The sequence below is a fragment of the Erythrolamprus reginae genome, chromosome 3 (genome assembly GCF_031021105.1).
Source record: "Erythrolamprus reginae isolate rEryReg1 chromosome 3, rEryReg1.hap1, whole genome shotgun sequence".
Lineage (NCBI taxonomy): Eukaryota > Metazoa > Chordata > Lepidosauria > Squamata > Dipsadidae > Erythrolamprus > Erythrolamprus reginae.
Genome location: NC_091952.1, coordinates 68681624 through 68698243, shown reverse-complemented (window position 1 = coordinate 68698243; position 16620 = coordinate 68681624). Strand labels below are relative to the sequence as shown.

General features: G+C 41.6%; 1 protein-coding gene across 17 annotated transcripts in view; it reads left to right on the top strand.

Moving 5' to 3' along the window:
- The window catches only part of NAV1 (neuron navigator 1), a 320658-nt gene that overhangs the window by 280122 nt on the left and 23916 nt on the right, over positions 1-16620 (top strand). For 6 of the 17 annotated variants that reach the window (XM_070745719.1, XM_070745718.1, XM_070745735.1 and 3 more), the window contains 8 exons: positions 1225-1680; positions 3339-3380; positions 4772-4920; positions 7325-7495; positions 9096-9148; positions 9871-9894; positions 10010-10087; positions 15292-15375. In XM_070745719.1, coding sequence (XP_070601820.1) covers positions 1225-1680; positions 3339-3380; positions 4772-4920; positions 7325-7495; positions 9096-9148; positions 9871-9894; positions 10010-10087; positions 15292-15375 — 1057 coding nt within the window. The remainder of the gene's footprint in view (positions 1-1224; positions 1681-3338; positions 3381-4771; positions 4921-7324; positions 7496-9095; positions 9149-9870; positions 9895-10009; positions 10088-15291; positions 15376-16620) is intronic. The other 11 variants (XM_070745727.1, XM_070745726.1, XM_070745730.1 and 8 more) reach the window with 4 other exon arrangements.

Below are 16620 nucleotides of genomic sequence, written 5' to 3'. Positions count from 1 at the left end.
AAAACGTAAAAAATGTAAAATTTAATAAATGTTCTATCACCAACAAAGAAAAAGGATAAATATTTCCTATATCTAGCATAAAAATCTGATATTTTGAAACATTTTGAGAAGTCTTATAATAGTGATAGCAATTATATATACAGCCATCTCTAAGTGGTTTACAGAGTCAGCATATTTTCCCCAACAATCTGGGTCCTCATTTTACCAACCTTGGAATAATGGAAGGCTGAGTCAACCTTGAGCCTCGTGAGATTTGAACTGCCAAATTGCAGACAGTCAGCAGAAGTAACCTGCAGTACTACGTTCTGGCCACTGTGCCGCCATAGCTCTAATATCAGGCTCTAATAAGCATGAAATACCATTTTCTTATGAATTTCAATTATACATCATAAGCATTCAGGTACTGCATCTCTTAAACTGCAGGTATAGCTATTAGATTACCTGGCCATACTATTAATTACTGCATATTTCATTTTATATATTGCTAAATAAATATTGTAGGCAACATAAACTGAAGATGTAATCTCTCAGAATCTCTGCCTGAAATTCTGGCAAGCTTTTGCCAATTAGTCTTAATAGTATTAAGTTAGATGAATCAAAGGCCTGATTGAAAAAGCAAGTTTCTGTGGTTTTCCTGTGATCATATGTTCAGAATTTCTTTAGAGAAGTGTGCCAAATTCATGGCGGTGGCACAAGACATATCAAGACTTTTGTCCCCTTTGCTAAACCTGGGACTTGAACCTGCAACCTTTGCCTTGTAAGGCAGAGAATTAACCTCTAGGCTACAGTGTCCAATCCAATTCCTTCAGCTCTGTACCAGGGAAGGGTTACATATTTTTGTGTCGAATATATATATATATCCATCCTAAGATAAAATGCAGGAAATAGTATAAGTGCAGACTAGATCGATTGTAAGGTCTTTTTCCGCCGTCAATCTTCCATGTTTCTAAACCCTCAATTTATTTATTTTTAAGTGTTACTCAGTGTCTGATTTGAGTCCTGGTTGCATTGGGATGACTTGAGGTAGTGGGAATATTTCCTGAAAGAAAGCATTCTTATACGAGTGTCAATGTAGCAGAAAGTTGTTGTTCTTTATTTCCTATGCAAATGTTTAATGTACGGTACTTCTGCTAGATATGTTTTCAGAATACATGAAGCAATCATGGCATGCAATGTCAGAAACTATACCAAACTTTGTCTCAATATTGTTCTCCTCTTTTGCAGGTCAGCTGCCAAAAGCTACGTAAAAGCCCCTTCTTTGGCAAACTTAGACAAGGTGAACTCTAACAGTCTAGACATCCCTTCTTCAAATGATCTCCATCAGATGCATAGTGGTAAACTGCAAGAGTCACACCCGGCGACTGTAAACGTGGGTACCCATCTCACGTCATGCTTCACACCAAGCCCTGCTCCGGTCCTTAACATTAACTCTGCTAGCTTCTCCCAGGGCCTGGAGCTCATGGGGGGCTACAGCATCCCCAAGGAAACCCGCATGTACTCCAAGCTTTCAGGATTACACAGGAGCATGGAATCCTTACAGATGCCTATGAACCTGCACAATGCCTTCTCTGTAGGCAGCACTGCTGCACCTACCACTGCCTCTACGCCTCCTGTTGCTGCTGAGGAAGAATCCAGTGAGATAGCCTGGACTGGTAGCCCAAGAATTACACACCTGGAAAGGTAAAAGAAGAGAAATGGGTTACCTTTGCTACGGGGAGGATATTTTTCACGATAGTGTTCCATAAGAACTTTTAGAAAGAGACTTTTTACCTTAGCCATGGAAACCAGCTGGGTGACTTTTGCCCAGTCTCTCTCAGTCCAGCTCACTTGTTATGGGTAAATTGGAAGTGGAAGGTGTGCTGGATGTGTTCATCACCTTGTAGTCATTTATAAAAATAATAAAGGCTGGATAGAAATAAAAATAAATAAGTTCATAAGTAGGTGGCACCCCTTACCCAATCTTGGTTGATCTAGCAATAGCAATAGCATTTAGACTATGTACCGCTTCACAGTGCTCTACAACCCTCTCTAAGCGGTTTGCAGAGAGTAAGAATATTGCCCCCAACAATCTGGGTCCTCATTTTACTGACCTTAGAAGGATGGAAAGCTGAGTCAACCTTGTCCGGTAAAAGTGGAGCAAGATCAGACCTGGATAATACTTGGTTGACAGGCTACAGGTAGTCCTCAACTTACGACCACAGTTAGGGCTGGAATCTCAGTCGTAGAATAAAGTGATTGTTAAGAAAGAATTTATGTGACTGATTTGCTCAGTAACTTCAATTTCAGCTCTCCCAGTTGCAGCCATTGAACGATTCCATAGGTCGTTAATTGGAGAGAATAAAAGAGCTGCCTCCAAAGGAGGTCGGGCAACTTTTCTCCTTGCATGGGAGAGACTTCATGCCCTGGAATGGAGAGAAGAGGCAGAGATCACAAAGATCCCATCTCCATCTCTTCAGTACTCTGCAGGGATACTTCAACCCCACCTACCCCCCCATGTTTGGAAAGGAACTCAAACTGAGAATCTGAAGATTCAAACTTTGTTTCTGCAGCCCAACAAAGAATTTCTCACTCACTTCACCTTCTCTGCACATGGAAAGGAGGGGAAACCTTTGGTAGTTGACAGTAACTTGCAACCTGCCAGCTTCCCCATTGACTTTCTGCAGAATCCAGCAGAGAAGATCGCAAATAGTGATTACATGATTGCAGGGCACTTTGCAAAAAGTATCATAGGTTGCTAAGCCTCCAGATCATGATCATGTGACTGAAGCTGGAATGATGCAATATTTTATGATGGAAGTATTTTACAGAATGTAAAGCATTCTTTCCAATCCATAATGTCTTCAAAACTGTCATTAAACAACCATAAATTGATAGACATGAAAGTAAAAAAAAGTTCTCTAGGAAGCCACAAGTGCAAATCACTTCCATCAGCTAAACAAATCACAAGCATGTGCTTTATTTGCACATTTCACCAGGTTCAATTTATGGGAGGTTTTTTTAATTTTTAATCTAATTCAAAAGTTAGATGAAAAGATGAAAAAGGATATGGCATAGGGCATATATACATAGAATTAAATAGTATATTTTGGATGTTCAGTAATACGTAGCATTCCAATGCAGGAACAAAACCCACCATAATTTTTAGTTTGTGATTCTTTCATTTATATACATGGCAAAGTTGCAGTGACTCAGCTGGTGCAAATAGAGACTCTGGACTTGTATGTTGCCTGATTGGGTCTATTCCCCAAAATTCACGATCAGTTTATAGCTTATCAGGCACCACAGCTGGATTCAAGCAAATAATGAACAAGCACTACTGCTCATTTTTCTTCCTGCAGCTCTAACCGTGACCGGAATACGTTACCCAAGAAGGGACTGAGGTAATTGTTCTTTGTGTTACCTATTATTTATTATCAGTAAAATGGTAAAACATGTCTAACTTCCTGTACTGATGAAATAAGATTTTTAAAAATGTGAGTTTACCCCATGCCAATGCTGTATAACTATGAGCCAGTTGCATAGTCATTACTTCAGCAGCAAACAAGATATTCCACAGCATTGGTAAGTCAGAAGGCCATAGCAAATCAATTCACTAAGGTAATTTATAATTACAGTCCACTCTTTTTCTGTTCAAATTATATAATACTGGAGATCTGGCTACAGTCTTGACTTCTTGACTCTGTTCTTGATCATATCTGATATAGCAATTCCAACTATAATTCCGATATAGATTACATCAAGTTTCATTGAAATCAATTTAGCCATGATTATCAACTATCATGGATTTCAGTGGATTGATTCTGATTAATTCTCTGACCATATACTGTATCTTTTGTTATTTTTCTGAGAGCTATTTGTGTATATACAGTATATATATAGATCACATGTTTTTTTTGCTGAATTTGAATTTGAAAATTATTATTATTATATATAAAATATAAATATATACAAATATCTCTCAGAAAAATAACAAAAGATACAGTATATGGTCAGAGAATTAATCAGAATCAATCCACTGAAATCCATGAGAGTTGATTATAATAATAAATAATTATATTTATATTTCAATAATTGAATTATTGAAGTATTTTTTAAAAGATATATTTAAAGTGAATGAGCAAAACTTAAAAAAAGTTTTAAAAGTTTACAAGTGCAAATCAATATAAAATACTTCTTTCTGTTGTTGAGTTCAAATATATATTTGAATAATTACATACACTAGTGACTCAGTCCTTTGATGGCTTAGTTCGGCATCATTGTATTGAACTGTATTGTAACACTAGTCCTGATTTATTTCCCTTGAGAATGATATCTTAGATAATGATTATGACATATCCAGCATTCATAAGAAAATACGAAGTAGCTTATTATCTTCCTGTGAGCCATGCCTCCTTAATATAATTCTAATATCAGAATTTATTAGATTCTCCCTGAGCATCTTATAATTTTAGATTACACCCTATTCTTTTAAACTGATTTCTTTGAATATAAAAATTACACCATTAGATCTCAATAATAGAGATAGAACAGAGATTTTAATTTAATTTTTAAATTTTAAATTTTTTTTTTATTGTAAACCATTCTGAATCATGGTATAGAAATGTGGTAAATGAATAAATTTCCAAGAATAGAATTGTAAAAATCCCATGCAATAGGAACTGGCTAATTTAATTATGTTAAACTGCATCATTGTGGCATTTGTCAAATTACTTCCCTTCAAAATGCTGCCAGTCTCTGTCATTAATGCCTCTCTATCTCTTGATTTTGGCAGGTATCAAATCCAACCCCAGGAAGAGACCAAGGAAAGGCGACACTCACATACAATTGGAGGAATGCAAGATTCGGACGATGCCTCTGATCTGCCTTCTCCTCCTGCTCTCTCCATGCCACTGGTTGGGAAAACCCCACTCACAAATACTGGTTGGTCACCTTTCGTTTTGCTTTTTTAGAAGAGGAAATCTTAGAGGTTAATTGTTCTAAATCAGTATAATTCAACAGAAGCTACGCCATGTTTCAAATCTTCTTTCTAGCATCATTCTGACCTAGCCATATGCAAAAATAGCCTCATATCAGAAAAACATATTGCAAGAAATTTTAAAGATAGTTTGTATAGCCTGTAAAGATTGGATGAGACAATGATTAAGGTGAAACTTCACATGAAACCTCTTCTGTAACTCCTCCTCCTCAAAGCTTTTGGAAGCTTCCCCATGTGACTAAACTAAATTTAAAGTAGTCAATTTTTTATATCTAGCTTTTCAACCTATTGCACCAACACAACAGTTTTCTGGGACTCAGAGTCTTCTGGTTTCTAGCCTTAACCACTATGTCAAACGGGTTCTCTGTTATAGATTACAGATCATGGTTTCTTTAGCACACAAGCAGCTAAGAAAATGGAATACAGTGTTCCCTCGATTTTCGCTGGTTCGAACTTTGCGAAACGGCTATACCACGGTTTTTCAAAAATATTAATTAAAAAATACTTTGCGGTTTTCCCCCCTATACCACGGTTTTTCCTGCCTGATGACATCATATGTCATTGTCAAACTTTCATCCGCCTTTAATAAATATTTTTTAAAGTAAAGTTTAATAAATAAACATGGTGAGTAATAATCTAAATGGTTGCTAAAGGAATGGGAAATTGTAATTTAGGGGTTTAATGTGTTAAGGGAAGGCTTGTGACACTGTTCATAGCCAAAAATAGTGTACAGTGATCCCTCGATTATCGCGAGGGTTCCGTTCCAAGACCCCTCGCGATAATCGATTTTTCGCGATGTAGGGTTGCGGAAGTAAAAACACCATCTGCGCATGCGCGCCCTTTTTTCATGGCCGCGCATGTGCAGATGGTGGAGTTTGTGTGGGCGGCGGGGAAGACCCAAGGAAGGTTCCTTCGGCCGCCCAGCAGCTGATCTGCTCAGCAGCGCAGCAGCAGCGAGCAGACGAAGATCGGGGTTTCCCCTTTGCGTGGGCGGCGGGGAAACCCCGATCTTCGTCTGCTTGCTGCTGCTGCGGCCGCCCAGCAGATCAGCTGCTGCTGCGGCCGCCCAGCAGATCAGCTGCTGGGCGGCCGAAGGAACCTTCCCTGGGTCTTCCTCGCTGATGCCCCCGCCCGCCCGCCGCCCGCCCGCCAGCAAAAGGGGGAGAGATAGAGAAAGAGAGAGAAGGAAAGAAAGAGATGAGAGAGGGAGGAAGAGAGTGTGGGGGAGGAAGAAGCAAGATAGAGAAAGAAAGATGAGAAAGGAAGGAAGAGAGTGACGTCATCGCGTGGGAAAAATCGCGATATAGCGTTTCGCGAAGAACGAGATAGCAAAAATCGAGGGATCACTGTATTTACTTCTGCATCTCTACTTCGCGGAAATTCGATTTTCGCGGGCGGACTCGGAACGCATCCCCGCGAAAATCGAGGGAACACTGTAATGTAATGCAATTCATATACTGTGACCCTTTGTCATGTATGAATTGGGCAGACATATAAATGTGTTTAATAACAAGATTGTTGTGTGGAAAATCAGAGGAGGCAGGCTTATTAAGTATGTTCACCACCTTGAGTTTTTCATTTTAAAAATAGGGGTGAGATATAATGTATTTAAATAGCACAATAGGCTTGATTTCAGGTTTATTTAGTCAGTATGGGAAGCTTTTCCTAACTTAGTCCAGGAGCCCAGAATCTTATACAATATTCTTGCTTCACATTTAGATTTCTCTGGTATTGTTTTAAGCATGTGTTTTTCAGAGTACTGTACTGCCTCACCTTTCTTGGGAATGGTGGTGGGGGTTGAATGAAATATTCTACATAATAGGCTTGGGTTTTATTATTATTTATTTATTAATTAGTTAGATTTCTATGCCATCCATCTTGAAGCGAAGGTTCCTTTGTACACGTATTATTTATTCTTTGCCTCTCCAGCTTAATACAAAAATACAGTTTATTTATTTTTTTTCTTTTCTAATTTTATTCTTGATGCAATAAATTTATTCTTTCAAAGTTTTTTAAAAGGGGGATTTATGAACAGGTACTGAGTAGTGTGTACTATCTGTCAATGGGCTTTGGTCAACGAAAATTATTTCATATTTAAATAGGCCTGAGAGTCAAATATTCTCCCAAACCATCATAACAACCCAAGTCAAACTAGTAAAAGTGATGCAACTACACAGGTGCAGATAAAAGATCTTATGGAAGATGTGATGCACATTTAACGTGTCCTTACCCTTCCCCACCTCGATCCTGGCTGCTAGCCCCATATGTAGTGCTCCTTGCTTCCTAGACCCCATCCCTAGCTTTGAGCTGCTCTGACTCCCCTCTTCTCCCTGCCCCCTTCTCCTGCAGTGAGTCCCACGGCAGCCAACACCCCAAGGATCACCCGTTCTAACAGCATTCCCACCCATGACTCTACCTTCGAGCTCTACAACGCCTCCCCCATGGGCAGCACCCTCTCCTTGGCAGACCGACCCAAGGGCATGATCCGCTCGGGCTCCTTCCGCGACCCTGTGGATGATGGTGAGAGTCCTGCACCCAGCTAGGAGGATGAGTCTTCTCCATAATAATGATGCAAGGATACAGTTGTTGTAATTCTGTGTATCAGAACTTCTCAAGAGTTTACAAGCTGGGCTGGCAGGTGGCAATTCAGAGAGCGGCTATTATTGTTGTTATTTTGTTTATGGGGCAATAAAATAGAGTAAGGGATTTAAAATAATCTGGTCATCTGATTTCTTAGTTATGCAAGCATGCCCAGTATCATCAACTAGGTCACAGTGATGGCAAACCTATGGCATGGGTGCCAGAGGTGGCACGCGGAGCCATATCTGCTGGCACGCGAGCCGTTGCCTAGGTCAGCTCCAAGGTACATGGGTGTGCCGACCAGCTGATTTTTGACTCACACAGAGACTCTGGGAGGGCATTTTTGGCTTCCAGAGAGCCTCCAGGGGGGTGGTGAAGGACAGTTTTACCCTCCCCCAGCTCAGGGGAAGCCTTTGGAGCCTGGGGAGGGCAAAACACAAGCCTACTGGGCCCACCAGAAGTTGGGAAACAAGCCATTTCTGTCCCCCAGAAGGCCTCCGGGGGTCAGGGGGAAGCTGTTTTTGCCCTCTCCAGGCATTGAATTATGGGTGTGAGCACTCACACATGTACGATAATATCCCCACACACACTTTCGGCACCCGAGGAAAAAAAGGTTCGCCATCACTGAACTAGGATTTGGTAGTTAGGAATTACAGTTATATCAGTCTTGCATGAGCCGTAGCCTAGCTTTATTATGGGTTCTTCTCCCTTTTTAAGACATATTTTTTAAATGGAGTATAGTACCACTTCCAAATTGTCCAGAGCACTTTTACTATAATGTAGCGGTCCTCAACACTTAGTGGCCTGGCTGTGGGGAGGGAGAGGAGAACCAGCCTCGTGAGAAGTGTGCCAGGGTATATGCACACGTGTGCGCCACTCGACTTGTGCAAGTTGAGCTACACATGCGTGTGTTTGTATGCCGGCCTGCTGTTCATGCTTGTTTCTGAACAGGCCATGGCCCAGTAGTAGATCACAGCCTGGGGAGTTGTGGACTGCTGCTATAAAGGAGACCACACTGCCGCCAAGTGGTGATAACCAGTTTATACAGTAGATACGGGGATTTGGTTGCAATGAGGGCTTGCCTACTACGGTAGCATCTGGATCTTAGTGTGGTTTTGCATCTCAGGCTGTGTAGTTGCATGAAAAAGGTAACTTCTATTTTGACAACTCTACTTTGCAATTTATATCTTCATTTGAAAGAAAAGTACTCTAAGAAAAAGCATGAAACACAAAAAACTAAGATTTTTCATTCAGAAAGTTTTGTTTGCTCCAAGAAATCTTGTAACCAAGCATTTAGAAGCAAAATAATAATAATAATAATAATAACTGCCTCTGTTTTCTGATCAGATTTCTCATATTAGCCATCACGTTTTGTTGACCCACTCCTTCCTGGACACATGACCTTCCTCCTCCCCCAACTGCCATCTCAACTTCCATCCATGCTACTTCTACTGGATCCCTTGGTGACCAATCATAATCCATCAGAAGGGTAGTTGTAGGAACTTTGTGACAAGTCTCTCTCTTTCTCTCTTTATTACAGTTCATGGATCTGTGCTGTCTCTGGCTTCCAGCGCTTCATCAACTTATTCCTCAGTAAGCTATGCTCCCTCCGTCGTTTACTCTGTCCAGTCTTTTACTTTCTCTGTGTTTCCCCCTTCCCTAATGGTGATCTCTAGCTACAGTCTTTCAAGACAAAGGGTAGGTAATGTTGACCAAGGGTTTGGCATTTGTCACCCATTGGGAAGAGCAGCATTGTATAGTACTATACTTTGCAGTATTGCCATAAATTATAAGGTCTAAAGCAGTGGTTCTCAACCTTTCTAATGCCGCAACCCCTTAATACAGTTCCTCATGTTGTGGTGACCCCCAACCATAAGTCTAGCGCCAATTCTCTCAACAAAGCTTTAAGCTGATTGGCAGGAAGGTCAGAGGGACACCTCCACTGTAAACACATGATTGGTTGGATTGTAAAAATATGTTCCAAGGTGCCAGAATAGCTTTAGTTCCTAACACCATGGGATGTTTGTCTTTTCCATGGTCTTAGGCAACCCCTGTGATACGGTTGTTTGACCCCCCCTCCAAAAAAAAGGTGTCCTGACCCCCAGGTTGAGAATCACTGGTCTTAATGAGAAGGGGATGCAGAGGAATGACATAATAGCAAAATAGAAAAATGTCTGTGCATATGCTGGGTTCTTTGCATGGCTGGTCACTTGTGTTGCCTGATCACTTGTGCTGCCTGGGAATGCCTCTATTACTTTCACCCTAACTGCCTGCCTCTCTCTCTGTCTCTCCTCTACCCCATTATGTGCTGCCAGGCTGAGGAGAGGATGCAATCAGAGGTACAGTAAGACCCTCACGTTACTTTCCGCTGCTTTTGGCTCTTGACCTCTGGTGGAGAGCCAGCAAATCCTCCTGCTTCCTGACTTTCCCGCCTTTCCTCTCTTTCTTTTTCAGCAAATCCGCAAACTGCGCCGTGAATTGGAGTCATCCCAAGAGAAAGTAGCCACACTGACCACCCAGCTCTCAGCCAATGTGAGTAGCCAGATTGGTGCAGTAGCATAATGTGCCCTCATTCCATGGAGTCTAAATGCTTTTTAAAATTTCAGGACTTACCGGCTGGTGGGACCAAAGGGAAGGGCCTTCTCTGTGGTGGTTCCAGTCCTCTTGAATCAACTCTCCCCAGAGCTTCACACTACCTCCATCCTCCTGGCCTTTCAAAAAGCTTTAAAAAACACAGCTTTGCTGGCAGGCCTAGGGCTGTTGAACACTCTGTTCCGGCCAGTAGTATGATAGTAGTAACAGATGAGTGATGGATGAATATGTTTTTAATGGTTTTTTTTAAATATTTGGGGGTTTAAATTTTGTATCTTTGTTTTATTCTATAAGCTGCCTGAGTCCATTAGGAGAAGGGCTGCCTATAAATTTAAGTAATAAATAAATAAATACACTTATGTATCAACCCCTGTTTCCCTGAAAATAGGACCGGGTCTTATTTTCTTTTGGGTTCCAAAATTAGCACTAGTATGGGAGGCCCACTTCTGCTTGCTAATGATGGGGCAGGAGGCTGTGTGGCATCCCAGTGCCACCATCACAAGGCAGAGGAGGGTGGAACTGCCTCACGTGCCCTGTACTGGCTTACCTCTGGGCCCCCACGGCCAGGCCACCCACACCCTGACACCTGCTTCGCCTCACAGCGGCAGCTCATGCCGTCACTATTTTATCTCAGGGCCCCTGCAGCCAGTCCATCCATTCCCCAACAACTGCCTTGCCTAACAGCGGCAGCTCATGCCATCACTATTTTACCTCAGGGCCCCTGCAGCCAGTCCATCCATTCCCCAACAACTGCCTCGCCTCACAGCGGCAGCTCATGCCATCACTATTTTACCTCAGGGCCCCTGCAGCCAGTCCATCCATTCCCCAACAACTGCCTCGCCTCACAGCAGCAGATCATGCCGTCACTATTTTACCTCAGGGCCCCTGCAGCCAGTCCATCCATTCCCCAACAACTGCCTCACCTCACAGCAGCAGCTCATGCCATCACTATTTTACCTCAGGGCCCCTGCAGCCAGTCCATTCATTCCCCAACAACTGCCTCGCCTCACAGCAGCAGCTTATGCCATCACTATTTTACCTCAGGGCCCCTGCAGCCAGTCCATTCATTCCCCAACAACTGCCTCGCCTTACAGCAGCAGCTCATGCCATCACTATTTTACCTCAGGACCCTTGCAGCCAGTCCATTCATTCCCCAACAACTGCCTCGCCTCACAGCAGCAGCTCATGCCATCACTATTTTACCTCAAGGCCCCTGCAGCCAGTCCATCCATTCCCCAACAACTGCCTCGCCTCACAGCAGCAGCTCATACCATCACTATTTTACCTCAGGGCTCCTGCAGCCAGTCCATCCATTCCCCAACAACTGCCTCGCCTCACAGCTGCAGCTCATGCCATCACTATTTTACCTCAGGGCCCCTGCAGCCAGTCCATTCATTCCCCAACAACTGCCTCGCCTCACAGCGGCAGCTCATGCCATCACTATTTTACCTCAGGGCCCCTGCAGCCAGTCCATCCATTCCCCAACAACTGCCTTGCCTCGTGGTTGCTACACCAATACACCATTCACCTTCTTGCCCTGTTGAAGCCATGAGCAAGCAGAAGTTTGCCGGTGACCACGTGGGCTCCTGTTGCACATGTTTGTTGGTGCTGCCACCAGAAAGCAGGCGTTGAGGCCTGGATGGCCTGGATGCTGAGGCCCTGAGGGAAACCGGTACGTAGGGCACCTCCACCACCCAGTAACCGTGGTGCTACAAAGCAACCAGACAGAAAGGGCAGGTGACCAGTTACGCAGGCCTATAGCAGGGCTTTTTTGGGGCGGGTGGGAGGGGGGAGAGAGAATAAGGTTTATTTTAGGTGCACATGTAAAAAACATGCTGATTTTCGGGATAGGTCTTATTTTGGGGGAAACAAGGTACCTTGCTATTATATTCACAAGTAATTTAGGCAAGGTAAAAGAATACAATGGAAGTTCATTTTTCACTAGAGTTATTGGGCATCCCAGCAAAGCTTAGCTGTTCTAAACAAACGAGCCATGTACTCTAGTGTTTTAATGGGATTGTATTGCTGCGCAACTGCAATAAATTCTCATTGAACATTAGAAAGGATATTAAGCCTTTGTGTTTGTCATATAGCAACAGCACCCTCTCTTGGCCTTCTTTTCTTCCACTGGTACAGGATCTTTGAAACTTTTGGAATGTTGGATTATATTCATTCAATCACCTTCTGTAAGCTGATCTTGGAAATATTCTTTGATATCTTCCCTATGGTCTTCTGGAATTGCTCTAAATTTAAAACAAAATTGTTTTTCTCTCAGTTCAAGTAATCTCACCTGATAATTCAAATCTTTCTCCTGCTCCAATAATGTCTGTTTTACTTTCCACAATTTCCATTTTATCATCAATTTGTTTTACATCTCCAGTCAATTGTTCTACAGATTTTTCAATTTTCTGAATGTCATCTCACACATTCCATTTTATCTTTGCAAATTTCCCTTTTTAAAAGCATGCAAAGTATTGGCAACTGTTTCATTCATTCTCCTGCCAAATTTTCTGCCATAAATCTGGCCTTATCTCTAATTAATCCCTCATTTTTTTGTTCCTTTTTTCTTTTCTTGTGCTTGTCATTGTAATATTTATGCCCCAAAAATAAAAAATATGTTAATCACTAGGGTGAAAGTAATTTTCCTGTTTCTCTGTCTTTAACACTTTAGTCCCAATTAGCTCTTTGTAATTACAGTCATACCCTAAGTTTCATATTACCTTTATTTTATTTCATATAATCTACCAAGTATCTACTTTCTTTAATACTGGCAATCAATATTCCGAAGAAGGTCCAGTCTGATTGTCTGGTTAATTTTACTATTTTCAAAGGCACTTTTATTAAAGAAAATAATGTTCTTCTAGTTTTCTCAAATTGTTGTCCTCTTTATTTGTTCAAAACATTCTTAAATCATAATCTTGTTAAACCTTAAATCCTTCAAGGTGGTTTAACAGAATACCAGAGTTAGAAGGGACTGTAGAGGTCTTCTAGTCCAACCCCTGCTCAAATAGGAAACCCATTTCAGGCAAACAGTTGTCCAATGCATTTTTTAAAATCACCAATGTTAGAGCACCAACAATTTCTGAAAGTAAATCATTCCACTGATTAAATTGTTCTAACTGTTGGAAATTTCTCCTTACTGCTAAGTTGTTTCTCTCCTTGATTGGTTTCCATCTGTTGTTTCTTGTCCTGCCTTCAGATGCTTTGGAAAATAGATTGATTGTGTGGGGATGGGGGGGATTGTGTGCGTGCGCAGGGGCAGTATGGAAGAGTGTGCATAAGGGGGAGGAATAGGTGTGGGCACGTGCGCTCGTGCTAGCACATGCAGACACACACCCCCCTTTTGGCACGCGAGCCAAAAAGCTTTGCCATCACTGTCCTAAGGAAATCATCCAGATTTAAGGAAAGATCACATGCCCTCCCCAGAAAGGCAGTAAAATATCAGTGCCAAACTTCCATCCTGCCCCTTGGAAGTACACCCCAAAAGGACAGTGCCAAGAACCACTAAAGCAGTGAAGAAAGTCCCCCTGCCCAGATAGAAAAAGCACTTGAGATAAGCCTAACTAGAATGAAGCAAGTAGCTGTTGCTTGTTAAGCAAATTACCAGAACAAATAGACTTTCCAGATTTCTGAACCTGCTTCTTTTCAGGAACAGAGATTAACACTTTTCCTTCTAAACAAAGCTGAATAGAGAAAATTATCCCATCCATAAACACAAGATTAAACATCATCAAACACAGAATTAAACTTCCCCAAAACCCAGTTTTAGACCACAAGTCAGAAAGGGTATGTAAACTCACGTTTGAATACCAGTCTTTCTACCTGGCCACGAAGCCTAGCTGAATGTCACTTTGGTTCCTTGTCATTAAAAGCTTCTTTCCTGCAGCTCTTTGCTGGAAGAACTCCAACAAGGAAGTATTTTCTCCCAACAACAGCTTAAAATTTTCATTAGTCAAAACTTGCTACCTGTTGACCAGTCTTTTTCACACAGAGGTCCCTACTCAAACAGGTGCTTGTAGGGACATCTAACCTGTCTAGATCCACACCTGGAAGCCAGTGCCTGAGCATCTTTGAAGGAAGCCAACATTCATTGCCGGTCATACTATCTGCAGCTCAGAACTAGCTATGCGAGCTGAATAATAATAGAGAGTGTCAGATCAAATCCTACTGTTTAGCAGAGCTTTTGATCTAAGTGAAGCGCATTTTCAAAGACAAGCATAAAAAGCGAAAAAAGGGGAAATAACTAAGGCAGAATATCAGCAAATAGCTGGACCCTGTAAAGATGAAGTGAGGAAATCTAAGGCTCCCAATGAACAAAGGCTTGTGGAAAAAGTAAAAGATAACAAAAAAGGGTTTCTTCAAACATATTAAAAAAAAGTCAAGGAAACAGTTTGCCTCCAGAAGTTTTGAATACTCCAATACCAGAATACCTCCGAAACCACCTTCTACTGCACAAATCCCAGCTGCCAATAAGGTCCCACAGAGTTGGCCTTCTCCGGGGACCATCGACCAAACAATGTCGTCTGGTGGGCCTCAGGGAAAAAGCCTTCTCTGTGGCGGCCCCGGCCCTCTGGAATCAACTTGCCCCGGAGATTAGAACAGCCCACTCCCTCCTTGTCTTTCGCAAATTACTCAAGACCCACCTATATTGCCAGGCATGGGGGAACTGAGACACCTCCCCCAGGCTTTTGTATTTTATGTTTGGTATGTATGTGTTGTATGGTTTTTTAATTGTTGGGGTTTTATATATCTTTTTCTTTTAATATTAGATTTGTCTTACTGTTATATTGTCTTTTACTATTGTTGTGACTGCCCCGAGTCTTCGGAGAGGGGCGGCATACAAATCTAATAAATTATTATTAATTATTATTAATACTGGAAGTTTTTAAGAATTTGGATAACCATTTGTCTGAAGCGGTATAGGGTTTCCTGCCTAAGCAGGGAATTGGACTGGAAGACCTCCAAGCTCCCTTCCAACTCTGTTATTCTATTCTATTCTGTTCTATTCACTCCTCTTAATTACAGGTTTAGAAGTTTGGGACTAATTTTCATTCTCTTGCTGGTAAAACGTTTGTCAAACCATGACTTTGGTGTTATTTTATGTATGGGATATGACTAAAATTGGCTCTTCTTTTTCTTACAAGGCTAACTTAGTAGCAGCATTTGAACAAAGTCTGGTGAACATGACATCCCGTCTGCGGCAGTTGGCAGAAACTGCAGAAGAAAAAGTGAGTCTTTAGATCAGAGAAGAGGAGAAGCAAAAACTCACTTTAGCTTTCCTGTTCAAGAACAAGGTTTTTTTTTAAACCTCTCAGGGTTGTAGATAGTGAAAGAAGAAGAAAATTATTATTATTATTATTATTATTATTATTATTATTATTATTATTTAGTTCTCTTAGAGTCCGGGGGTAGGCAAAGTTGGCTCTTCTATGACATGTGGACTTCAACTCCCAGAATTCCAGAGTTAGCATGATTGGCTCAGGAATTCTGGGAGTTGGTCCACAAGTCATGGAGGAGCCAACTTTGCCTATCCAGTCTTAGACAATTGATATTAGGCAATATCATCCAAGCTAAAGTGTGCAATAGGGTTGATATTCCTGGAGGGGTGGGTAATATGGTAAATGATTTAGCTTTACTAGATAAATGGTCAAAGCAATGGAAACTGCAGTTTAATGTTTCCAAATGTAAAATAATGCACTTGGGGAAAAGGAATCCTCAATCTGAGTATCGCATTGGCAGTCTGTGTTAGCAAAAACTTCAGAAGAGAAGGATTTAGGGGTAGTGATTTCTGACAGTCTCAAAATGGGTGAGCAGTGTCGTCGGGCAGTAGGAAAAGCAAGTAGGATGCTTGGCTGCATAGCTAGAGGTATAACAAGCAGGAAGGGGGAGATTATGATCCCCTTATATAGCTTGCTGGTGAGACCACATTTGGAATACTGTGTTCAGTTCTGGAGACCTCACTTACAAAAAGATATGGACAAAATTGAACGGGTCCAAAGATGGGCTACAAGAATGGTGGAAGGTCTTCAGCATAAAACGTATCAGGAAAGACTTAATGAACTCAATCTGTATAGTCTGGAGGACAGAAGGAAAAGGGGGGACATGATTGAAACATTTAAATATGTTAAAGGGTTAAATAAGGTTCAGGAGGGAAGTGTTTTTAATAGGAAAGTGAACACAAGAACAAGGGGACACAATCTGAAGTTAGTTGGGGGAAAGATCAAAAGCAACATGAGAAAATATTATTTCACTGAAAGAGTGGTAGATCCTTGGAACAAACTTCCAGCAGACGTGGTCGGTAAATCCACAGTAACTGAATTTAAACATGCCTGGGATAAACATATATCCATTGTAAGATGAAATACAGGAAATAGTATAAGGGCAGACTAGATGGACCATGAGGTCTTTTTCTGCCGTCAGTCTTCTATGTTTCTATGTTTCTAAGCTCAGCTAAAAGCAAAAACCTCTTAGTG